The 27,804-nt window shown below is 35.9% G+C and overlaps 1 protein-coding gene across 1 annotated transcript; it reads left to right on the top strand.

Moving 5' to 3' along the window:
• The first annotated feature begins 83 nt into the window (after positions 1-83).
• Positions 84-27,804, top strand: LOC109071956 (cAMP-dependent protein kinase inhibitor beta-like). The gene is made up of 3 exons (XM_042778131.1): positions 84-239; positions 24,328-24,496; positions 26,745-27,804. Exons 2-3 carry the CDS (start codon positions 24,352-24,354, stop codon positions 26,828-26,830), a joined length of 231 nt encoding a protein of 76 aa, XP_042634065.1. The 5' UTR covers positions 84-239; positions 24,328-24,351; the 3' UTR covers positions 26,831-27,804.

Below are 27,804 nucleotides of genomic sequence, written 5' to 3'. Positions count from 1 at the left end.
TTTCTATGTTTAAAGTGTAACTATGACGGGTAGCGTTTGGCTATGCGCGCTCTCGTGTGATGTCAGCGGCGCGCGGTTTAGTTGTGCTCGCTCACGCTGGACTCAGTGTCAGAGAGAAAGAGAATCACGACGAAGATGGTCTCAATACGCGGAGTTCCCCTCGCGGATAGCCTCTGTTGGTACTGATTCGGAGTGTTCTCCCGGATAGCTCTGCTTCGAGGAGTTGCTTCATGTTCGGAGTGAGTAAAAGCTCTGCTGCAGGACTGGCACAAGAAATACAGAGAGGGATAGAGATGTGGCAGACGCGTATGTACAGAGCATCACTGCGCGCTTTGAAGTTCATATGTGCGCTGCTCTATCCAGATGCTCACTGATGCATTACATGCATTTTCATTTTTTAAATGAAAAAAACAATAAGTAAATTAATGAACCACGTGTTTTGAACGAGTATGAATGGTAGTTAAACAGTCCCTGTTGTCTTCATGAAAATGCTATTGTTCCTGTTCGAGTGTCAACTGCCAGTTCATATGCACTGTGATCATGCAATACTCCCTACGCGTCTGACACATGAAGGAATGAACTAGGAGAATTCTTGTTTTTATTATTATTATTATTTATTGCATATGAATGCATTTTGCATTTGGATGGTTTACATTGTAAAAAGATGCTTTTGGATTCTTTTTCAATTAGGAATAGATAAAAGGTTATGCTGAACTGTAGACTTTTTTTATTTTTATTTGACTTCATTGTTTATTTCTGGTGTATATGCGTCTGAAATCACACTGGCCTTGGATTGGATGAAATTAAATGAAATTGTTCTCTACGATTGCTGGTTTCTAACTGGTCTAAGATGGTCATTAGGTTCACCATATAAGACCATGCAGCAACAAACTGGCTGCCAGTTGGTCATACTATGCAAAGTCAATAATATTGGTTTTTAGAACATGATTGGTGGTCAACCAGCTAATGACCAGCAAACAGTTCCAAAACAGCTTAAACTGGATTTTCCAGCAGAGATGATTCTACATTTTTATGTATGATTCATATCTGCTGTAATGATGCTTCATGGTTGTAAATTAATGCGCATAAAAAAGCCAATGTAAAGTTACAGTGTCTGGGCTGAGCAGTATATGTTCCTTTTCACAGTTATCATTTCAAAACACAAGTAAACTACGCTTAAAATAATAATAATAAAAAAGTTTAAAATGTAAATTTTCTTAAATCATGAACATTTATTTATTTCCCCCCCATAATTTATTATTATTTTTTTTTTTGCTGTTCAAAAGCTCTGGAGAGTATGAGCAGAACAGATATTGTGACATTTGTGATCATTTAATTCCAACATACTAAGTTAAAAGCAGTTTAAGTTGCCTAGGAGACACAGCAGTTCCATTATCTTCTCATCTAGAGGCATTTACTCAAACGGGCACCATGTCCTTTCTATTATAACAAATCCTGCATTTACAGTCTGGTATAAGCTTCTTTTGTCCGTTGTTATGGATGCATCTATTTTTGTATACTACAATGGTGATGTTGGTAAAAGATTGTCATGTTGTTAGGCTGTGATAATGAATGGGACTCTGGCAGGGTTAAATCACACATGAAATTACACATTGATATGTTCCATCTTTCCCCAGAAAAGCTCGATGACCCTGACCATCAGATTTACTGATAGAGGGCAGGATCTGGTTTTCAAAGGCTGTTATTTTATTATCAGCACACTTACAGAAATAATAACATGCATGCTAAGAATTAAGGCTGACTTTTGTTTTCTAGATTTCTAAATGCTGATAGACGTTTCTATATAGAGCATAGACCTACATCAAATCTCATGATAAATTGTAATTGTTGCAATCTAGTAGCCGCCCTTCTACATCTATCAATCTCAGTTGCAGAAAATGGTGTGTGTACAGTATGTTGTACAGTAGAGCATCCTGCTGGGTGCTGTCCATAGAGAATCTATTTTTAATTGGCCTTGTTAATGATAACAGAAACTTTGCAGCAGTTTCTGCCTGTTCATAAAGTTAATTGTGCTCATGGGACTAGACAGGATAGTTTGGCGGTGCTGCACGGTCACACTTGCTGGTCTGCTTTCACACATATGTCACAAGACCGGTAGTTAGACAAAAATAGCAGATTTGATGCCCAGACTTGTTGTTTTATTTCTTTAGGATATTTTAACATGCAAAGTTAGTTTTAACAAAATGCTGCCGTTATAAAATCATAAGTTAGAAATAGTTTAATTATATCAAAGGATCGTGACAGATATGTTGTTCTATGATTCTCATGAAATGCTTAGAATTTCAAGATCACAAGTGATGAAACTGAGCCATCATCTAATAGCTGTAAAATGCAATGTTTTTTTTTGATGCATGTCATTTTTTTAAATATTAGAATAATATTATAGATGTTTCTGCATATTTAACTGGAATAATTTAAAGCTTTTTAAGCCATACATTGGTTGATTCCACCTATCCAGCCACACTAAAAATAGCTCAACCAGTGGAGTGAGTTTGGGGACTGGACTATGTTTATTGACCAATGGCAGGCAGTGAGAATTAGTCACTTTTTATCTCACAATTCTGCCTCATTTTCTATATCTTACAATTTTGATTTTTCATTTTAGAATTGCGGAACATAAACAGTTCTAAAAAAGTCGCAGTTACTTTTTTAACTTTATTTCTTATCTTGTGGCAGAAACAAGTTGTTATTTCAAATTTGCCTCAGGAATTTGAGGAGGATTATAGTCAATACTTTTTGAAGTGACACATTTTAAACAGATTAATGTAATGAGTAAATTGAACCATATTATTACGTACAAAGCACTGGGAGGATCAGGTGCTTATTTGTTACTCCAAGTCCTTTCTACTCTTTTAAAGCAGGCATTTAAAAAGATTAATCTGATTTAAGCCGACAATATGCTACAGATCAAAATTTGGCCTTGAAGAAGCACAGCCTCTCTCTCTCTCTCTCTCTCTCTCTCTCTCTCTCTCTCTCTCTCTCTCTCTCTCTCTCTCTCTCTCTCTTCTCTCTCTTCTCTCTCTTCTCTTTTAACAGCTGATATTCATTCTGTTTCAGCCTTCTTCAGAGTATCATCAAGGCTCTAGTGAAAGGCATGACAGCTTCTGTTCTTGTGTTTTAATGGCGAGGTCCCAAGAGAGCTCAACTCTTCATTCATTTCACCAGTTGGTCTACAGATTACATAAATATTCTCCCATTAATGAACAACTGAAAGCATCACAGCATGCAACACAAACAGAGAGTTATTACTTAACAGTAACTTTTTTTTTTGTCCAATGCAACTTGCAGTAGAGCTACTGCACAGTTTCCTGGCATTTACTGTATAATAGATATATGTAATACTTGAACAATTTATGTTTTATGGTCAAACTTTAATTTAATTTAATTTAATTTAATTTAATTTAATTTAATTTAATTTAATTTAATTTAATTTAATTTAATTTAATTTAATTAAAAGAGTGATTAAGTTGTGGCACCAAAATAAATGAAATAATAAATGAAACTTATCTCTATTTTAACCATACCCCTGTCATTCGACTTTTATTTTATAGGTAAGGTTCATATGGGCTTTATACAAAAAATACAATTATAAACATAATGTATTAGAGTACATAATTACTTCACATTACTTCTGAAATACAGAAAATCTTTAATAGCGTGCAAAGTACACATAAAAAAATGGTTACACACAACACTAAAATAATGCAATAAATATTAAGATACAACATTACAAAATATTTTCATGGAACATGATCTTTACTTAATGTCCTAATGATTTTTGGCATAAAAGAAAAATCGTTAATTTTGACCCATACAATGTTTTTTGGCTATTGCTAAAAATATACCCCAGTGACTTAAGACTGGTTTTGTGGTCCAGGGTCACAAATGTGAAGTGTCCACATGCAGATGTGAATTATGTGAATGTCAGTTTACAGTTTTTCATTGAAAATTATAAGTTGACTTAATTATAAACTTTCAAAAACTGTAAATTTAATGTATTTTACTGAAAAATTACATGAAATGTTTCATTACGTTTACATTACAGTTTTTCCCTGTATTTAGTAAGGGAACTTACAGTTAACCAATTAACAATTTTTATTTACATATGAAGATTTTTGTGAAGTTCCCGTTATTGTAACTCTGAATAGGTGTTTTGTGGAGGTGACACTGATGAATCAGCAGTAGTTTGCAGAGGCGCACACTGCTAATGACATGTGGGCTTTTATGCATCTTTCCATATGGGGTGCATCATGTGGTGTTCCTCCTTCAGTAAGGAGTTAAAGACCACACAGTGTTCTAACGATAAGGCCTAATCCTAGGCTCTACAATACACCGTAGCAGGGCTTGTGTAAAGTCTGGCACCAGAGGGTTATAAAGGGCCAGAGGTCTCACTGTTATCTCTTATCTTAAATCACCGGATTTGAGCACATCATCATTTTGGACCTAAAAATACACCGTAGCCAATCTAGGGACCAAGGTATCCTGGCTTTCAGTTTGATCTTCCCTTGCTAACTGTCAGATGTCTTGCACCAAGACAGCAGCTTATTTTATTTTCTGCTCTTAGCTGTACGAACCATATGTCAAGTAAATAAAACAGATTGTTGCATGTTGTGAAGCTTTAAAACTCTCACTTTCTGTCAAATAAAGCCTGTGTCTGTGTTTGCACTGGATAAATTGTCAGTGACGGGAGAATAAGGGGTCGCATTCACAAGGAGCTCTTATCGATCTTACACTGGAACCCTCACAGATGTAAATTATTTATGAAAACAGAGTGTCTTCTGCATGCATGGCACACTATGTGTGTCAAAAGCCCAGACTGTAGGTGTACGGAGAAGTGTTACTTGTAAAATACGATCAATGCTGTTTTTAAAGGCCTGTCTTGCATCTGACATTTTGCATTTGGCTAAGTGCAACATACTGAGAGTTTTATATACCCTGTGATGCCTGTGTTAAGCCATGTTCACATTCTGGGAGTGATTTGCTGTCGCATAAGACACCACAATGGTTTCTGTTGCCGAGAATTGCCATTTTGTTACTAATAATAAATAAATGGTGAAAGGAATATAATGGAGTATGCCATTAATAATTCTAATAGTAGGCCTAAGTAATATAATTTTTGCACAAAAAAAAGAAATGCAATTTCATTACCAAACGTTTATTTCCAAAAATTCTTTTAATAATACATTTAAAATAATTATCCCAGTAATATTACAGTCCAATAGCTGTATTTGATAAATGCTAAACAAACAAACCATGGGATAACATTGCATTAATACTGGCAAAATACTGACAAAAGTTTGCCCAAAGTCTCAAAGGTGTGTTTTACATAAAAAAAACTATTGGTTAATCATTATTGGCTAATTAAACCCTATTCGCACGGGATTAGTATTACCTGGTGACCTCCAGTCATTTGTAATAATTGCGGCCATGTCTGTAATTTGTAAAGTAAAAATTCCCCCACAAAAGACCTACCATATTTCGCCGAACACCGAGGTCCTGTGATAATATTTGTCCTGTGCGAATCGCAATCTCTGTGATTTGGCCTGGATTTGGCGGGTCGTATATCATTTTTCAAGGTTTTTGTTTCCTGTGCGCCTTTTTTATTCATTTTTCGCGAAGAATGGAGCTGCATTGGAGTGTTTTGATAGTATTTTGAGTGCTGTCATATCGCTACACCATACAATTTGCAGAAAGAGAAAGCTGAAAAGGTTCTGAGGTTAATGTGTTACAAATAAATCAAGCATAAAGCTTGAGATATATTTTAACCTGGTGAAATGTAAACGACACAGCGCAAGAAACTATATTAATTTCTCTTTTTTAAATCCTTAAATCCATCTGGACCATAGAACGGGACTCTCAAAGCATTGACATCCGGGTATCCGGGAGATAAATCAGTAAATTCGAGTGAAATCACAGGCTTTGTTTATTATGTGGTGTTGATGCACAAGAAGTTATTATGTTGTGGGTTGTTTATTAATCACACAAGGTCCCTAGATAATACTAATCCCGTGCGAATAGGGCTTTAGTCATCATAGCCTATGTTTATACAGTATAAACTGTGTACACACACACTCACACACACACACACACTCTGTGTGGTCTAAATGCAATATATATATATATACATACAGGTGCTGGTCATATAATTAGAATATCATCAAAAAGTTGATTTATTTCACTAATTCCATTCAAAAAGTGAAACTTGTATATTATAGTCATGCATTAGACAGAGACTGATATATTTCAAATGTTTATTTCTTTTTATTTTGATGATTATAACTGACAACTAAGGAAAATCCCAAATTCAGTATCTCAGAAAATTAGAATATCACTTAAGACCAATACAAAGAAAGGATTTTTAGAAATCTTGGCCAACTGAAAAGTATGAACATGAAAAGTATGAGCATGTACAGCACTCAATACATAGTTGGGGCTCCTTTTGCCTGAATTACTGCAGCAAAGCGGCGTGGCATGGAGTCGATCAGTGGCACTGCTCAGGTGTTATGAGAGCCCAGGTTGCTCTGATAGTGGCCTTCAGCTCTTCTACATCCTTGGGTCTGGCATATCGCATCTTCCTCTTCACAATACCCCATAGATTTTCTATGGGGTTAAGGTCAGGCGAGTTTGCTGGCCAATTAAGAACAGGGAAACCATGGTCCTTAAACCAGGTACTGGTAGCTTTGGCACTGTGTGCAGGTGCCAAGTCGTGTTGGAAAATGAAATCTGCATCTCCATAAAAGTTGGTCAGCAGCAGGAAGCATGAAGTGCTCTAAAACTTCCTGGTATACGGCTGCATTGACGTTGGACCTCAGAAAACACAGTGGACCAACACCAGCAGATGACATGGCACCCCAAACCAACACTGACTGGAAACTTTACACTGGACCTCAAGCAATGTGGATTGTGTGCCTCTCCTCTCTTCCTCCAGAGGAAATGCAAAATTTACTTTCATCAGAGAACATAACTTTGGACCACTCAGCAGCAGTCCAGTCCTTTTTGTCTTTAGCCCAGCTGAGATGCTTCTGATGCTGTCTGTTGTTCAAGAGTGGCTTGACACAAGGAATGCAACAGCTGAAACCCATGTCTTGCATACGTCTGTGCGTAGTGGTTCTTGTAGCACTGACTCAAGCTGCAGTCCACTCTTTGTGAATCTCCCCCACATTTTTGAATGGGGTTTTGTTTCACAATCCTCTCCAGGGTGCGGTTATCCCTATTGCTTGTACACTTTTTTTCTGCCACATCTTTTCCTTCCCTTCGCCTCTCTATTAATGTGCTTGACATAGAGCTCTGTGAACAGCCAGCCTCTTTTGCAGTGACCTTTTGTGCAAGGTGTCAATTAGGGGCTGGGCGATATATCTAACGATATGATCATGCGCATCTAGTAAGTAAATCTGGTTCCTTGATTACCGCTAAATCGCCATCACCTGCTTTCAAATGGAGCGGCATTTAATAGACAGAGCCGTAGATCACTGACAAGCTACGCAATATCGCGTTCATTATCCCAGATGAATCGCCTTCGATAATCAACGCGATATTGCGTACCTTGTCAGTGAACTACGGCTCTGTCTATTAAATGCCGCTCCATTTGAAAGCAGGTGATGGCGATTTAGCGGTAATCATGGAACCAGATTTACTGACTAGATGTGCATGATCATATCGTTAGATATATCGCCCAGCCCTAGTGTCAATGGTCCTCTTTTGGACAACTGTCAATTCAGCAGTCTTCCCCATGATTGTGTAGCCTACAGAACTAGACTGAGAGACCATTTAAAGGCCTTTGCAGGTGTTTTTGAGTTAATTAGCTGATTAGAGTGTGGCACCAGGTGTCTTTAATATTGAACCTTTTCACAATATTCTAATTTTCTGAGATACTGAATTTGGGATTTTCCTTAGCTGTCAGTTATAATCATCAAAATTAAAAGAATTAAACATTTGAAATATATCAGTCTGTGTGTAATGAAGGAATATAATATACAAGTTTCACTTTTTGAATGGAATTAGTGAAATAAATCAACTTTTTGATGATATTCTAATTATATGACCAGCACCTGTATATATATATATATAGGGCTGTGTATCACCAGCAAAGTCACGATACGATACGTATCAAGATACGGGACTGCACTGAATTTCACCTCAGCAGAATTTAGTAAAACAACTTTATTAAACACTGCATACTATAGGGCCATTTCTAACTATTGGCAGAGCCTCCATAACTGCACCACAGTACAATATATGCACAGTACAATGTTTCATGTTTACATTGGGCACTCCCCACCAGGTACAATATTCTGATTGTTTGCTTCTTGTTTTTAAGCCCATAAATAATAATGTACTCGTTCTAATAAATTTATATTGTAATGTACTCATTCTAATATATTAAAATCATCTTAACATTGCTGGTAGGTTATCATTGCACAAATCAACACACTCTCTATGTTTAAAAAATAAAAATTAGAAGAGTTCTAAACTAATGCGCTGTGTTACAACCGGCTCGTAGTTGCAACATTAACGAGAGGCAACACGGGTGGGTAAGTAGGAAAAAGAGAAGTTTTATTTAACAAAAGAATATATTTAACAAAAGATAACCAAACAATCAGTAGTCAGTACATGGACGTCAGTAGTGAAGAATGCATGACAGAGGACTGTAAGCTGAAAGGTCTGTATGAATGTTAACACAAATAATAACAGGAAAACAAAAGAAGCTGCTCATTCAAGTGCAGTCCCATCATTGCACGCCCCGCAAATTCACCACGCTGGAGCTCTTATAGGCCCGATAATGGGCCGCAGGTGGAAAGACCACACCCCCACTTACGACATACCTAAAACTTAACAAAAATCAAACAACCACAGGCCCAGTGCTAACTGGGACCTAACAGCTGTCTTCAGGCTACCTGAAGAGCTACATTATCTTTCTCAAAATTAGCTGGTAACATCGTTTCTAAAGGAATTAAAGCCACAGCTTCACTGTTAATAGAGAAACATGGCAAAGTGGTGGTAATTCATACATACACAGCCTCTCTCTCTCTTTCTCATAAATGAACACTTGATGAATTATGCTTTTCTGATAATAGAATATTATCCACAGTGGATAGAGCATGTGTACATATTGTTGCCAAGTTGACAAAAACAAATAAGAAACTTAGCAGATATTTCCGTATAGAGAATGGGACGTCATGCCGTGTTGGATTCCGCCATGTTTTAGGTCACGCTCAGTAACACACAGTGTAAACACGCAAATCACCACAGAAAAAGCCAACCGTTTACTATTAATATTTTTTTGAAAACCAACTTACATACTATTAGAATAAAACAGACTAATATGTAAGTCTCTTTAAATGCAAAAAAATGAAGCCATTATATAGGTAACAGAGCTTACTAGAAGCTGGTTTGAAACTATTTGTATTGTGGATGCTATGCAAACAAATATCTTGACTTGAATGAACCAAGGTGAAGATTCTTACTATTAGAGATGCCAAACAACAATGCAAGCAATCAAATAAATGAATGAATGAAATTTAATCCGTACAAACATGTTGCTGGGTATCTAAGAGCTGCCGCAAGATAACGTTTCCATATATGATTTTTGTTTATTTGTAGTGTGAGGGCTTACAGTTTAATGCAAACCACTGTATATAATAAATCTACAGAGATCAATTAAGACACATCTTATTTGAGTTGTTTACCATACCGAGTTTGTTTTTGTTTTTTTTTTATGAGTTTTGTGTTGTGTGTTGTGATTTTTTTTTTTTTTTTTTGTTTTTATGTGTTTTATTTTGATTTTGGTGTGGTGTTATTAACGCTTACTGTATCAACATAGCATTAATCAAAAGCAGAGGTATTTAATGCAGACATTGATAAGGGCTATGGCATATAGCCCTTATTGATGTCTGCAGAATATACCTGTAATTTTTCAGCTTTCTAATGCTGAAAAAAGCACGTTTTTCACACAGGACGTGCAATGGGATATGGCAAATGATGTGAAGTGAGCCTTAACCACTCCAACACGATCTAAAGTAGAATAATATAAACATTAAATAATATCAAACGTCTACATTCACTATATTATCCAGTCTCCGCTGTAGCTCCAGTGACCTAAATTCCCAGAATGCATTGCCGCTGTGACGTCACATTCCCATTCTCTACTGCGCAAGTGTGAAGCTTTGTTTCAGAGATTACGTCTCTTTATATCAGGCAACCCCAGTTGTGTTCCTCTGAGGCCAGATTAAACCTTGTTGTAGCCTATATATTATGCTCTATTCATTATTTTTTTTAGAAACCTTGCACTTTTCTATTCCGTTTTAAACTTGTTCTTGTATTCAAATTTAGCGCGGTCCACTGCAGCGCACGTGCCACAATATCAATACTGGGCCAGCTGTATCGATACACTAGTCAGTTCTCTGGTTCCAACCATAATAATTTCTGGTTGTTGTCAGTGTGAACTTTATTGGTATTGGTATGTCGCTCTCTAAGTAAGATTTAGAAGCCATCATAGCCCAACTAAGTAATTGTGCATCCATAATAGCATAAATGAGCATAGACAAGCATAAATGTAAGTATTTACTAATGAGGATATCTAATAGTATTTCTCCTCTAATTGAACACTTTTAGGGCTCTAGATTGAAGGTCAAACTTCTGTGGGTTCAGTTCCTTATGGCTGCATTGTTATTTATCAGTGTTAGTTTGCCTTCCTCTTCTTTCATGCCATTTTCTGTACAGCCTGTCATAAATCTTTAAAAGGTGTTTTTGTACTGCATAGGAGTAGCAGCATTAAAATCTGTGCCATGTAACAGCAAAGAGCCCTCTAACTCTCTGACTGATAAAATAATAAAAAAAAAGCTAACATGGACTAATTTAATGCTTAGGAGCATTTAAGTGTAGTATATATTGATTTGCTAAATAAACCTTTAGATAAAAAACCTTAATTGATTTAATTTTATTGAAGTCCGCTTTTTGTGAAATCTCTCCAATGCAGATTCGCTTAGATGTTCTTGCAAAGAAAGAGAGTCTGTTTACTTTATTGCTCTTGCTGTCTTGTGGTTTATTACAGTAGAAGACTTTGCACACACTGGAGTCAGCAAAATGGTTGGTTGAAGCCAGTTCAAAGAGGTTATAGTAAACACTTCTGATGCGTGAAAATTGTTCTGCAAAAAGAAATCAAACAACAAATAGAGTGGTTTTTGTAGTCTTGTTGATAGGGTGTTGCTAGTGGTTGATAGATCTTTGCTTGCTTAGGTTTTTGCTTACTGTTAAATCAAAAGAGCTCACCATCTGATGTTCTGGTTCCTAGATCCCTCCTGATTTCTGGACTGTTTTATCATCTGCCTGGTGGAAATTGTAAGTTGTGCAATCTGAGATGTCATCCATGCTTATAGCACAAATAGTGCAGAATGAAATGAATGAAGAATGCTAATAGAGATTCTTGTCTTGGCAAATACCACTAATCACATCAATGAACTCTGCAGTCCTTATTGAAATACATTTGGAAAACTAATTGCCATTTCTAATATATTTGATACAATTTTACAGATGATTCAACTGATTCTGTTGCAACTAGCTTGTAAAAGCCTAGAAATAATATGGCTTAATATAGTTAAATGCTAAAGGTTCTGTATCATCAGTCCAAATATGGATTTGGATAATGTCAGATCTACATTATCTAGAGTCCAGTGCACATCAATATTGCGTCATTGAGCATGATCTTTGTTTGGGGAGGCAGATAGCCAATGGGAAAATCATTCCCTGGGGATGTACTGTACAGGAAACTAAGGTCTGCTTTTCAAACGTGAGAAGATGAATCACATATAATCTGCTTTGTTCTTCTAGCCCACATGAATGGGCTTTGCCCTCAAGTGGCTGGCATCTGCTATAAATAGGTGGAGATTAAAACCTTTGTTGTCTGGCTAACCTACAGTTCATCTTCAATTTGCTGCTGCTAAGGTTGTATCTGATCCTCTGGTTATGATTGGATGTGATTTGGCTCATGCTATTTTTGGCTGTACATGTGATGTGACACAGTAAACAGCTTTGATATCTATGGGTATGACTGAAGACGTTGCTGTAATGCAGCGCTAATTAGTTTTGGTCACCATGCACAGATGTGTCGGTGTTGGAATGTTCGAACGAGTGACCAGTCATTTTATCATTTGTCAGTGATAAAGTTCGAAACTCTGTGTCTGTTTCTTGTCAAATTAATTTGTATTGCAAGATGTTTTTCAATAAAAAAAAAAAAAACACAGCTAATGAAATCTTATGAAGCAACAAAGGCATCACCATGTGCTTTAGGGCATGTACCCTGGTAAGACCATGATACTCTTTGAAATAACTATCATATAAATATAATAGTGGGAAAAGGGAAATCATTCATGGAACTAAAGCTTCTCCCCAGCCAAATATTAGGCTACATGTCATAAGAGGTGTCCAGATTAGCAACCTTTTTTAGATGTGCTTATAAATCTGTTAAGTAAAAAGATGTGGCCTTAAAAAGGTCCTGCTGTTGTATATGCTGATTTCATTGGCGTTAATTGGTGAATTTCAGGCTTTTATAAATATTTAGATATTCAGTGTTAAATCTAATATTTTAATTAGTCATGACAACCAGCAGCTCCAAAAGCCGAGTTATTTCTCAGTGTGTGAATCATGTATTTTTTATGGTCACTCCCCTGTTATGTCTAAAGATTGAAGATATCAGTTGAGTTTTAGGCAGCCTCACAGTAGTTCTGTTCTAAAACCTAATTAACTGCCTATCTAGACAACATTTTTAAACATTTTAGGCATGCTTACGCCACAAAGTCTGTTAAAAAAATACAGTAACATTATGTTGCTGTATCAAACAACGTGGTTTGGCAAAATTCTATATGGCAGCTTTGGGCAGCTGGTTAGGATACTGCTTGAAAAGGTGTAGCTGCTTATTGGCAGTAGACAGCATGGCAGCTCTCAGATTTTGGAACAGAGCTGATGTCTTTTGACCTGGGAAAGACTAGCTTTAATGGCTCAGAATCTGCACAGGGATTTGCTGTCAGAAGCTTTATCATATCTGTTACTGAAACTACACAACAGAGCAGTGTCAAAACAGTGTGATTGTGGTGTTTACTTAGAATCAATCAAAAAGATACCCCACACAAAAAAACAACATTTTGACAAAATGTCAGCAAACAAGAATTACATCCTGTGATTACACACAGTGTTGATATTTTCACAGCTGTATGACAGCTATGGGAATGACAAGTGAAGGTACAGTATGTACAGCTGGATTTATTATGTACACCCCCATTAAGTTATGAGGTCTCAACCTACACCCCCTCAAAAATCAAAGAGCTAATCTCATAGGTCATTTATCTTGCAGTCACATATCATCATACAGTAAGGAGAAGATTAAGGGTGGGTGGTATGACCAAGCTGTTGTGAGTCATTTCTGAAGATATTATATAGAAAAATCGTTATTTTTGCTGAAAAATGTTTGGGGTTAGTAAGTTTTTAAAAATGTTATTGGAAAAAAAGTAATTGTGTGTTTTATTATTACAATTTAAATATATATTGTTTATTTTAGTATATTTTCATTTCTTACTATCATTAACATAGTTTCTCCTTAACATTTTTGTGGATTTTTTTTTTTTCAGGATTCTTTGATGAATAGAAATTTCATCAAATAAACAAGTTTTTACTGCCACTTATGATCAGTCATCCTTGGTGAATAAAAGTCTTATATATACCTTGACCCTTGAGCAAGCCACCAAACCCCCGACTGCTACCCGGGCGCTGCAGCAATATGGCTTCCCACTGCTCCGGGAGTGTGTTCACAGTGTGTGTGCACTTGGATGGGTTAAATGCAGTGCACAAATTCTGAGTATGGGTCACCATACTTGGTCACATGTCACTTCACTTTACTTCACATCACTTCATATACCATCATTCCCTCCAGCTCTAGTGAAGACCAGGAGTGTGTGTAGCATACAGTATGTGGCATGTTGCAGACCTATTCACCGCTCATTTACTTATCTGTGTCAATGTAAGCCTCCTGAGAACGGAAATGCCCAGTCATGACAGTCCTGCAGTAAGCTTGTCCGGACTCCGGAGATCAGGCAGATTTTTAAGGATCAGTGACTCCGAGGTTCCTTGGATTTATCTGGGTTTCAATGTTCTGTAACCTGTTGTAGGTTGTATGAGTAATGGTTATGCCCACGACTTTCATCAGGAATAGGACAACCACAAACCTCATCTTGGTCCCTGTGATAAAAGAGGCACAAAAATAAGTTTATATTAGCTAAGGTTCATCAGGTTATCTGGGTCTGTGACCTGAAACCATGGACATGGTTACCCCATGTTAATATTTTATTTATTTATTTATTTATTTTGCTTTTGTCAAAACATTACATACACTGCTGCTGAAAAGATTGGTGTTAGTTGTAAGTTTTATTTATTTTATTCATTTTGTTTATTTATTTATTTGAAAAAAAAAACTTTTTATTTAGCAAAGATGCATTAAATTTGATTAATTTAATAATTTTGAAATCCTGGTATGCGTTGCATCTGCTGCCTTTTTATGCTCACACTGTGATCAGCGGTAGCTGGATGCAATAATCGCATGCCAATGTGCATTGGCTTGTTTAGTTTACACTCGAAGTAGATTGGTCTCTCTAAGCGAGATCCCAATTCGGCGGTCACCGACGTGACGTCACCACTCCCTCCTTCAGGGAACGAGGGTTACATACGTAACTGAGGCGCTCTATTGATTTATATAGCACATTTAACAACAGAGTCGACCAAAGTGCTACACAAAAATAAATAAGTAAATACATACATACATAAAAAAAAAAATTTAATATATATATATATATATATATATATATATATATATATATATATATATATATATATATATATATATATATAACAATCACAAATTTATAACAATTTGTTTTATCAGTTTATGTTAAAACTATGTATTCCAACTGGATGGAAATTTTATATGAAGTTCAAATACATAAATCTTAAATTTTGGCCTAGTGGAGCAGAAAAACACAAGAAACCACTGTTAAGGGGTTTTGTTAATGCATTACATTTTACCAAAGATTGTTACAACTTTATGACTTTATGAGTGATGCATTTGTGTTCCTCATGCAAATGTTAACAGTCCTCCCAGACCCAGCAAGTCAACACCTTTACGCTATAGTGTCAGCCTCAGGTCATTGCGCTTGATAAATTGCTAGCTGTCCTTCCATCTCTTGACCTTAGAAAATCCCAGAGAGGAGAAATGCAAGAAAATAAACAGTACAATGCAGCACCATCAAATCAGACATCTGCTTTCTCACGGGCTTATCGCACTAGCTCATGCTGTTGTAGGTCATCTGCCACATTGTTCTCACTCGTATTGATTGGAAGATACTGTGCCATTAGCATCATTAGCCAGGCTGAATATATGAGTGAGTAAACAGACAAGACCTTTAAATGTTAGGTGCTGGGAGACTGCACATAACATGCATGACGTCTCTCCTCCTTAAACAGCTCCTCTGAGTTTTGTTCAGTCCTCATGAGCCGTCAAAAGCAATGATTTTATTACATAACCAAGTGTGACTTCTGACTTCTTGTCAAGTCATGCTCTACAAGGTTGGGATGTCTTGTTGCAGACCATCAAGGCCGAATATAGAAGCTGAGTGGAAGCTCTTGTCCTTGGTCCTCAGAGCGGAGATTATTCGGAAAATCCAGCTCTATTTTCCCACACGTATTCTGTATGCCTGGACAAAGGCCCAGAGGGGCCCTGGGTATTTGGTCCAATAAATATAAGACTTTTGTTTGTGTGCTTTTTTTGTTTTGCTTATATTCAATAGCTGGTTTAAGTGATAATATGTTTAATTTTAATTATTGATTTATATTCATAATTGCTTTTTTTAACTAAATGCACTTTTGCTGAGCAATCGTAGTATTAAAGTGGTGCTTCATTTGGCAAAGGAAGATGTTGATTACTTATTTGGCATTGAGTGCTCTTGATTTATGATAAATGCTATGATCTACTCATGCTTGAATAAAGTGTCTGACTGGGTAAAGGATCATTCACACAAAATTAAAGTAGTTCATCCAAAAATGAAAATATTTGAAGAAAATGAAAAATATATTCAGCTGAGGCCATCCAATATATCAATGAGTTTGTTTCTTCATTGGAACAGATTTGGGTAAATTTAACACTCACTTGCTCACTAATGGATCCTTTGCAGTGAATGGGTGCCGTCAGAATGAGAGACCAAACAGCTGATAAAAACATCACAATAATCTGCAAGCAATCCACAAAATTCACCTTTCGTGTTCCACAGAAGAGAGAAAGTAATTCAGATTTAGAATGAGATGATGTTTCATTTATAAATAAACTCTTTCTGTAAATCAAAAGCAAATCATAACCACATTTTTTCTCATTATGTGTAATTTTTCATGTTCGTGTTTGTAAAAACAGCCCACCTTATCCATATAATTGCTTAAAATAGGCCTTATAATACAAGGAGATTTAACTTGACTGAACACCTTTAACATTTTCGCCTTTTATTTCAGTCACGTTTCATTCATGCTCTTTGCAGTGCATTGGTTAAATATCTAAGACAGACAATTAGCTGTAAGTGTGCAGAAAGGAAAGTAGTAAATGAAAAAAAAAAAAAAAAAACACCTCAGCCCTTCTGTTAGGGCTATTTTAAAGCTTGTTACTGGGCTGTGCATGGATTAAGACTGGATTGACCTTGTTTGTTCTGATATTTAAAGTAATGCCTGTTTATATTTAACACATTTTTGTGCATGATTTTTCACATTTGGGTACATGCTGAATACAAGCATTTTTGCATGCTGCTATGGTTATATATATATGTTTTACAGTACTTGACTAAACAGATTGTTTTGGACTTTTTGACCAGACTTAGATAGCTCTGTGGGACTATACTGCTACTGGTAAAGTAGTAATGCCTATAGAGACATGGGCACACGTGTACGCAGTAGTAGCTGTGCTGCTTTTGCCGCAAATCTCTGTTGTGGGGTTCACAAGGGGGTTCTGCTTCATAGAGTAAGCTGCCTGCCTTGTTGCTTATTCTGGTGCTGGTTGCTAAGTTGTCTGGCTCAGGTGGCAGAGCTCTTCCCAGCCAAGAGAATTGTCCTGAAGCAGAGCAACTGCTGAGTGAAAGATATCTTGCATTTTGCCTTTTTGTTGGGGTGCAGAAGAATCAGGATAGAGGTTTTGCTGCAGAACTGATTCATTTAGTTCGAAAATGTTGGCGATTGACCCACTTGAGTTGAAAAAGTGATATCCACATAAACATAATTATACCTTGCATGTGTGCAGGGAATGAAGTGAATGCATAGGTGAACTTGAAGTAATGACTGCGCTAGTCAGAATGAGTAAAGGTCTGCTCACCTTTACCTTTGTTCAGCAAATTTTCACAGGGGAAATCTAGTCATTTCAATACGAATCCATACAATATGTGATATTCCTTGAGAGCGGAAAATTTATTTGTGCAGAATTTGCAACAGGTTCAGGTTGGTATGTGTATTTACAGAAACCTGCTTTAAACTTGACTTCTGTGTGTGCAGTGCTTAATAACATTGACAAAAGACAATGGACCTGTTTTGCCGGTAACATGTAAAAGTACGGTCACATTAGCGATATTTTAGCGAAATTTGACACACAGAAAAAGGTCCATTGTCAATGGTGTGGGTGTACAGTATGAAGCACTGTTCACTCAGAAGTCCCATTCAAAACCAAGCAGCTTTCTGTTGGTCAGTGTGGTGAATTTGTGTGACAAACTTGAACATGAGCAAAATTCTCAAATTTTTGACATCATGTAAAACTCTGAAAAGCGGAACAGAACTAACAATTTCCTACTGAAATGACTGAATTTTGTCCACATGCCTTAACTAACATTGTGAATGTGCCATTTTCTTAACAACATTATATCCTAAAAGCAATATCCTTAACAGTCTCTCAAATATCTAAAGCATGAAAATTCACAGTAACTAACTAAACAGTATTTAATAATTCAGTAAGTTTACTCATACTATTATTTCATCTAATCTAATGTCATCTCATCTTTTGTTTTTAATTTTTAATTTAAATTTTTATGCTATTTTACATTGATATATCTTTTAAATATATGTTTTATGTTAGTAAATGTTACATTTTTACATACATTTTTCAAAATGTTTACAATTTTGATTAAAGTTTGGTTTGCAGATATATTTTCAGCATTTTGTGGACTTAAGTTATGCCATTTTAGTCAAAGTAAAAATGACTGAAATGACAAAATATTGGCTACATTTAAAGGATTTATTTGTCAACAAAAACTGATAAAAAAGAAAAATGAGCAGTGCCCAAAACCCATCAACAGCATGCTGATATGTTATCTTCTAGTGGTCTTGTTCAGCAGTGGACACTTCAGTGCGAGGAACCAGATCAATTATCATTGCTGTGGAGGCCTGCTGGTGAGAGTATCGTTTCCAGCCAGATGATTATTGATAGTGTCTCATCACTGAGCATTGTGCACAGAGCTTACTTACACACGAGGAGCCTTTGTACTGTAGTTTCATTATAAGTCACAGTATGCATCGATTTTAGTGGCGTCTGATCCCGGGACTGAGTGAAGCAGAGCAGACTTATGTGTCACAGGTGACAACAAGGTGAAGCTATAAATAGCTATGGAAAAGCACTCGGAAAAAGTAATGCACACTGGTGGTGTTTGGTTTGATTAATTTCTTAATCCAGCTGGTGAATATTTGCTGGAGCACCTACTTATGATGGGACACCATCTGTTTAGTCAGTTTAGTCATGTAGTAGTGGAACAGAACAAAAATTTTATTTTATTTTTTTCCTGCAAATTTGCATTTGTACTTTACACCAGCATACTGCTTTAAAAACATAAAGCTGTTATTGTGCATTTTTTAATGCAAATGTTAAATGATATTTACAATGCATTTTAATACTTCTGAATGAAAAACAATTTTCTATGCGGATTGTGTGATGTGCAGGCAAGGACAAGGAGAGACAAGGATGTAGATGAAGTTTAATAGAAAAAGTTAGACCATTCATATATGCCTACGTGAGCCATGGTTATTTTTTCAGCCTGAACCAAGGAGAAGACCACACCAAGCATGGGGTAGAATAACACACAATTCCCAACCAATAGTGATGCCACTAGGAAAGCTGCAGCTGATAGGCGGAGCTAGGCCAATGAACATCTTCACTCAGGTATACCAAATTAGCATATCTGGCCAGAATAAATGAGCGGCTGTACAGAATACAGGGCAGACACAACACTAGTAATGTAGCACCTTGCAATGCAACAAAAGCACATATAAAAATGTGCATATGCCTGCACAGTGTCAACAGCTACACATGTGGTCAGAATTGTTAGTACCCTTGGTAAATATGATCAAAGAAGGGAGAATGAAAATAAATCTGCATTTTTAACCTTTTGATCTTTTATTTAAAAAAATCAGAAAAAATCTAATCTGGAGAATAAGAATTTAAAATGGGCGGACATATCATTATGCCATAAATGTTATTCTCTTATACATATTGGATGTAATTTACGGTACCCTTTTATTCAATACTTTTTGAAAACCTCCATTTGCCAAAATAGTAAAGGAGTTTTCTCCTATAATGCCTGATGAGGTTAGAGAACACCTGACAAGAGATCAGAGACTATTCCTTCATCCAGAATCACTCCAGACCCTTTAGATTCCCAGCTCCATGTTGGTGGTGCTTCTCTTCAGTTCACCACACTCATTTTCTATAAGGTGCAGGTCAGGGAACTGGAATGGCCATAGCAGATGCTTGGTTTTGTGCCCAGTTTGTTTTTAGATTATTGTCCGGTTGGAAGATCCAAACATGACCCATTTCAGAGTCAGTCACATTTAGATTTTTTTGTCTGTGGGTTTTTGAAAGAATCAATGATGCCATGTGTCTAAACAAGATGTCTAGGACCTCCAGCCGAAATATAGGCCCACAACATTAAAAATACTGCAGTATATTTCATTGTACACATGGGGTACTTTTTATTCCTGTGTCCACCGAACCCATCTTGAGGGTTTGCTGCTAAAAAGCTAATTTTTTAGTTACATCTGACCATAGAAGCCAGTCCCGTTTGAAGTTCCAGTCATGTCTGACAACTGAATATGCTGGAGATTGTTTTTTGGTGAAAGCAATTTCTTTTCTTGATTTTTTTTTTCTTGAAGCCCTTCCAAACAACATGTGGTGATGTAGGTGCTGTTTGATAACATTTTTAGGTTTTCTGACTCCGAAACTCCAGCTGTGATCCTTGAAGAGTCTTTGGCCACTTAAACTCTCCTTCTCACCGTGCATTAGGACGATATAGACACATGTCCTCTTCCAGGCAGATTCAGAACATTTTCTGTTGATTGGAACTTTTTAATTATTGCTGCAGAAAACGCAGAACATCCAACATGGGACAGCTCGCTGGGTCAATATCTCTATCGCAGCACCATTTCACGAGCTCTCCCCATTTAAGAGCATAGAGACGAAAGGGAAACACTAGGGCTATACTGTATATACAGAGCTGAACCAATGAACTAATGAGTAACATAGTAACTAACAAGGAGATGGTACAATGAGTGTCCATGGCAACAAACAAGGGAACAGAGCAGCAGGGAAGCAGGAGGGGAACAAGGTAACAATAAAACACAGACATGGAATATATGACAGATTTTTTTTTATTCATAATATTTGATTTTACATGTACAGATTGATTGGAATGAGAAAAGTATATTTTTTTCCTTACACCAATTTTAATATAGTAATATAGTTTCAAGTATTTTAAGTAGGTTTTTTTTCTTGTTTTACATATAGATTTATTTGGTAGTGACATCAGCTAAAAGATGAATGTTGTTCTTAATCTTCTTTTGGAATAACATTTCTTATTTTTAAATATCATTTAATTTTTATATTACAAAGTTTTTTTTCCCCTTGTTTTACATATAGATTTATTTGGAATGAGGAAAGTAATGTTATTAAAGGTGAGGGTTTTTTTTAAAATGTTTTTTAATATTTCTTATTTTTGTGTTGTTTTTCAGTAAGAAATATTTGAATACCCTAAAACAAAATAAATTAACTAAGATGTATTTTTAAGTGAAATTTGCTAATTTGCTAAAGAAATTTGCTAATAGAATTAGAATAAACTTAACTAAAGATATATTATCTGAAAACGTAAGTCTTCATGTGCAATCATATGCAGTTTTGCTTCTCGAGTAAATCCTGTTTTAAGGATGTTTCAATTTTTTTATTTTTTTTAGAGTCAATTAGAATTTCATACTGACATCAATTTTAATTGATTTCTTTTAATTTAGTACACATTATGATTTATTATTATTACTATTTATTATTAGTTATATATTATTATTTATTATGAGTCTTTGTGCTTTCAGTATAGCCTCCTGTATTCAGTAACTTTGGGCTGATGCAGTGGCAGCAGTTGTCTCAGAAGATTTGGTGTCCCACATATCTCTCTGCATCAAGAGCCGAACAAAAAAAATGCACTGAAGCCATTCAAGTCTGTCACATTTCCTAGCCAACAGTGTTTTCTTCATTACTGGACCTTCCACTACTGACCCAAAAGCATAGGAGCCATTCATTTACCATTTCATAAGTCATACTTCATTTTTCGCATTGCTGTAATATTTTATCTGATTGCTCTGTTTTGTAAGAGTAACATAAGAAATAGACATTAGTCTAGTGGTCAACCCCTGTTTAAGGAGCTATGTTCAGGTTTAAAGAGAAAGAGGGTGGAATAAGAATGAGCAGATGAAAATATGAAGAAGCTGAAAAGATACATTTTGATTGATGTTAAACTGATTTATAATGGCAGCATGCAGAGGCGTCATGCACATATTCATTTTTGAGAGGGCACCAGTGCAGTCCTGGCACACATGGTGCCCTTGGCAAGTCAAGACATGACTAAAGGAGAAAACAATTTTTGCTTCATAGGAGTTCTGTGCAGAAGTGTGTGATGCATTTATTTAATGTCCAAGATGCCTCAGATTCCAATCCTGACCTGATGCATAATTTTATTAATATTACATCAAGCAAAATTGCAGCGGAACATGATTGTGAGTGATCACCATGCAAGAACAGCTTTGACATTTTGATAATCCATTTTATTCCCCACAGGATAAAAGCGACATGAGACTCAGTTCAACTGACCAAATTTAAACATGAATGTGTGATTTCTGGCACAGTTTTTTTTTTTTTTAATACCTAAAAAATCTTAAATACCTCAAATTAAGCAGCTTAATTCAGTGTTTTCATCATTAAATAAAAAACTGAAATAAAATAAATATAAATATTAAATGAAATTAATTAAAACTAAAATTAGAAATGTTGCAGTCTGACAATTAACTGAAATAAGTTTAATCTGAAGCTTCAAAATTATTAAAACTGAAATAAAATAAATTAAAGCAAAATAAATAAATAAAACTAATTAAAGTGACAAAAACATAACAAAATGACAAACTATAATGAAAACTGAAAATATTAAAATAAAATAAAATTCAAAATATTAATAAATACTGTAATGATATTAATTATGAAAATCTTTGATTGATTTATTTTCAGGAATACAATTTTCTTTTTTGAAGTTGCATTTTAAATACACTTAACTCAAAAATCTGATGGGAGTTTTTGAATTTTCATCTGATTACACTTTAAGGGTCCAAGAATAGCCATGACAGTCTATCACTGAATATAGAGAAATCTTTGCATCTTTACAATAAAACAAAAGGCTTTTTTAACCTGCTATATTATGAAAACTCAGTTTAGATGGATGCAATGCATGCCCTCTGCTGGTCAGATTCAATACGTCAAGAAAAGGCAGCTTGAATCCAACTAAATAGCTCTCTTTAGCAAAAGTGATGTTTTGATTCTATTAAATTTAGCACCAGTGAAGCAGGGATGAAAATCGATTGGAAATTTTTATGATTAAGCTACAGTCGTGCCATCTAATTTGTAATAATGGTTTCAGCCATACAGGATATGGATTTTTTTGGAGAGGAGAAAAATGCTGTCAAATACGGTGGAATTATTTTGCTGATAAAATCAAGATATTAGACTAACTGACCCAGATATTATTTATTTATTTTTTTTCATATATTTTATCTGATACGCAAAGCCATCTGTTTTTAAGGATAAGAATAAAAGGTCTTTTGGTTGGGCTGATGGTGCAATTTATCAGTCAGTCTGTTCCCACATTCCCTTCTGCCCTTTCCAGTAGTGAATTTTCCCCACAGGCTATGCGCACAGTCACATATGATTCAGCGACACTCAGACTAAAGAATCACTTAACTAAAGGCCAATCAAGCGTTTCTGCAGATGGAAGGCAATGCCAAGCGGTTTGGAAATTCTGTTTTGTACTGCCAGCACAATGAGTGTTATTTGCAATCCTCCTTAACACAGTGTATATCCCAGAAGGGACGCTGGCCAAATTCCTCAAAGCCACTCCGGCTTGCATAGTGTGGTCAACTGAATGAGGTGTAGAGAAAGGTAAATGTGAAAGCCAATGCTCCATTAGGCCTTTTAGTAAATGATGAGGGATGAAGTCATGCGGCTGAAGGTAAGCAGGGTGGGTAGTGTGTGGGGAGATAAGGAGTAGTCAGCGACTCAGTTCAGTCCCTCCCTGGAGAGGAGGACAGTCTCATTAGAGATGCAGTAGAGAAAAAGCTCTACTTGTTTTGATGCTGTTGCTGCTTTTGTACTGTTGACTGATTAACATTGATAGATGACTGCTATCTAAAATGATGCTGATTCACACTGACATGGCTTAAATATGGATATTGATTCACGCTGACATGGCTTAGTAAGTATGGATATTAATTTGTTCATTTAGCAACAGGCTAAAAGGCACTCAGAAGTAAATAACCACACAGCAGCACCCTGGCAACATAGCAACAAGTTTTGCACTGAAAACTAACTATCTCTTGGAGTTTCTTAAATTAAATAACTTTTTGAGTTCTGCTAAACTAGTATTTTATCATACAACGTAGAACTATTTGAACTGTTAAACAAACCTATAGTTCAGGGATAGGCAACTCCGGTCCTGGAGGGCCACTATCCTGCAGAGTTTAGCTTCAGCCCTCATAAAAACTCACCTGCCTGTATCTATCTAGTAATCCCGAAAAACACTGATTGCCTTGTTCAGGTGTGTTTAATTAGGGTTGGAGCTAAACTCTGCAGGACAGTGGCCCTCCAGGACCAAAGTTGCCTATCCCTGCTATAGTTTAAACCTCATATGTCAGTCACTGATCGAGTGCATTTTGTTTGGTTTGCTTCAGATGATGCTATGAAGACCACCAGAGATGACTGATGTGGAACCTGTTGTCTCTGACTTTGCAGCCACGGGCAGGACTGGCCGGCGGAATGCATTGCCAGATATTCTAGGTTCCACGGCTGGTCCTGGAGCTGCCGACCTGCCTGATAAACTAGCTGAGCTTTCAGTAGGAGGTACTGTATGCTGTCCTTTGTTCAGATGTGTCTATTTTATTAGGCTCAATGTATATGGCAATAATCAAAGTATGCGCTTGCAAGGCCAGCATCATGACTAGGCAAAATATGGGAAAATAAATGAAAATAATGCAAATTAATAAAAAGTAAAGAAAACAACACTCCTAGCTAATGAGGATTGGATTTCACTAGATATCAGCAACAGAAATGGATGCATTAAACTGATCAAAAGTGATCAATTGTTTTATTATCTTTCTGTTTTAGAAGTAATGTATCACACAAAAATATGCATCACAATTTCCACAAAACTGTTATGTTCAAATTATGTTTAAATATTTTACAATAATAATGCTTTTACTCCCTTTTTTCTTTTTTTTTCAAATAAAGGCAGCCTTGGTTAGCATAAAGGACGGAAACCTTTGAACAGTGATGTATAATGTAAATAATACATTACTATAATAATAATATATAATAAAATATAATAAAATGTAAACTTTTGATGAATATGGGCAAGGCAAGTTTATTTATATTGCACATTTTAAATACTATAATTTAAAATTTACTTTACAGGCATAATGAAGAGAGAAAATATTAATAAAAAAATATTTAAGCAATAATAAGCAATACACAATAAGCAAAATAATAAGAAAGAAACAATACATAACGAGCAAATCAAATAAAATTTGAATTAAAAGTATGCATAAAAGTACATAATCTGAATGAAATACTGCAGTGTAATTAAACTGCAAACATATGCAAGGGAATCACGCAATTAACAGAGCTTGAAACTAGTTAAGTGCATAAGTTAACTAGGTAGATTTAATCTACGCAGTGTACCTCTGATGTCTAAAATGGGCCATGTTGTTGGCAGAGTCTGCGAGACTAAGCTGTGATTTACAAAAGCACCTGTTTTTAAAAGGTGCTTTTCTACAACGAAAAGAGCGCTCTGTCATCAAATATACACTTTTCTCAATGCTTAAGTGCTTTTGTTTGATGACATCAGGGGGTCGGCTGTAAGTCTAACTGTTAGACTACCACCGGATGCTGTCAGAAAGGCATTCCTTAGTGATGGTTTCTGTGGTATCTGGTGAAAACCTGTGATTTTCAAAGACTGATTTAGATACATGTCCAGTGCAATAAATATAATACGAAAAAATTCAAAAAGAATGACATCAGTGATTTAACCCCGGAGGCAATGACCTTGATTCAACACACACACTTCTGACAATGTCCTTCTTTGAGGATTAGATCATGACTGAACCTTCCTGTGCATCAATAACTGCCTGCAGACAAACACTTTTGATCTGCTCTGTGTTACCCATAAGCCTCAAAGGCATCACATGTGATCCCTGCAAATGATGTTCCATGTGCAGTTTGTGATGACACTGGAGATTCTCAGCAGTGTTGAATCTGCTGCCTATTCCACATCATGCATTATTTATCCTGTTTTAAATAGTAAACAGAATACTGTTTCTGAGTTAGTGTCCCCAAAACTGAAAATCAGGTCATTTACTCACCCTCTTGTCGTTCCAAACCTATATGACTTTTTTCGCCATGATAACAATGTGCTGTAACTGGGTCCTGATGAATAAAATCTACCTCTTCTGCCATCTAGTGGCCATTTTTTATAACTGTCATACAAAATGGAATTGTCTTTTAGTACAAAGAACAGTAGATCAATGAGATTTTTTTTTTGCCAAGTTCAAAGGGTGAAGTCTTCCTCTCATTTGAAATTAAATTGGACCATATATGTTTTCTGTTTCTCTTCAGATTTGTACCTAAAATTGTATCTAAAAGTACTTTTATGGTGTCTAGAAAAAATACAGAGCCAGTAATAGACACTGGATATTCTATGGTTCTGGCATGTCATGTGGTCATCTGACACAGAAAACATAGCCAAAAAGTAGATTTGAAAGCTACAGGGAAGACTATCAGTAAAAACTACATTAATTTTCAATATTCTGAAACCATAAGATAAATGTATGTGTAGTATAGAGCAACATTTATTACATAGTTCTATAAACTACTTTTAAGATTGATTTATTTTATTTTATTGCAGCTTGACAGTATAAATCACCATCCACTGTCCTTGAATGAATTTTCCTTGAATTTACCTAATGTTGCGCTGCTAATGTTGTTCCTTGTGATTATTTGATTGTGTTTGAATTGCTTTGGATGAACATGTCTGCTTAAAGAACAGATTCACATAAAATATTGCATTTAGTGAGTATTTCTGGCCTCAATGCAGATGATGGCGAACAGGGCGGAGAGAGCTCATCCTCGTCTGACCCACCTAAAGAAACCACAGAAGAGGCAAAGACAGAGGGCTCATAACTCGACACCAACGCCGCAGTGATCTGACCTCATGAGAGACTCACACATGACCTCTACTCTCGTCCCATTGACCAAACAACTGTTACACTCTGTGCTATGCAACATCAAGACCACCTATGATTGGCATTCGGATGTGGGCCAGCAGAAAATAGCTCATTCATCTGAAATTGTGTTTTTCAAATATCAACGTTTGTTCATTTCATACCTCGATGACTTTGTCAAATTTGATTTTTTTTCCCCAAAGACTCACTGTCATGATTTTCCTAATGACCGGCTGTTTTGTGTGTCTTATGAAAACAGATGTGACCTGCTTTCTCATTTTAAAAAGGGATATTTTGTTTCATTTTAAGACTTTCCATTATAGCATTCTTCTCTGAATGTTGACATGTAGTGGCAAAAATGTCTTTTTTGTTTGCACAAAAAAGTAAATACATTCCATTTGGTGATGTAAGTAAAGTTTTTTATCTTACGATCTTTGTCTGTCCTTGTACAACATCATATGTATTGTTAACATTCGACCCAGAAGATAAGAAACAGTGCTGAATAACATGAAATATGATATTTTCTTCTTGTAAATACAGAATTGTACATTATATTTGCTAGTTTTGTTTAAAAGCCTTTGCTTTGTGCGTAACTGCTGTCAGTGCTGCCCTGCGTGAGCTCAAATTGGATTTTTAGCTGTGATTTATTGCTGCAAACATCCGTGGTCATGTCATTCGGACGTCCTCTTAAGTGTTTGTCTCAGATATTTCTTTGCTGTTGTTGATGACAGTGAAAAAAAATATGATTGTGGAGACTTGTTGTTCTTCCTCTTTTTCATCTTGTCAATGTGCTTCCATCAGAGAATTACATTTTATTTTACTTTAGAATTTACCTGGCCATAAATCTTGTCATTTTGTCTGTGGTTAGCTACATATAAAATGCCATTATGCTATGTTTAAAAATAAATCCTGTGCTTGGTTTGGTAGTTTTCA

Source organism: Cyprinus carpio, chromosome A20 (assembly GCF_018340385.1).
Source record: "Cyprinus carpio isolate SPL01 chromosome A20, ASM1834038v1, whole genome shotgun sequence".
NCBI classification, from domain to species: Eukaryota; Metazoa; Chordata; class Actinopteri; order Cypriniformes; family Cyprinidae; genus Cyprinus; species Cyprinus carpio.
Note: the sequence above shows the minus strand (reverse complement) of the source record. Positions and strands in the feature narration are given on the sequence as shown.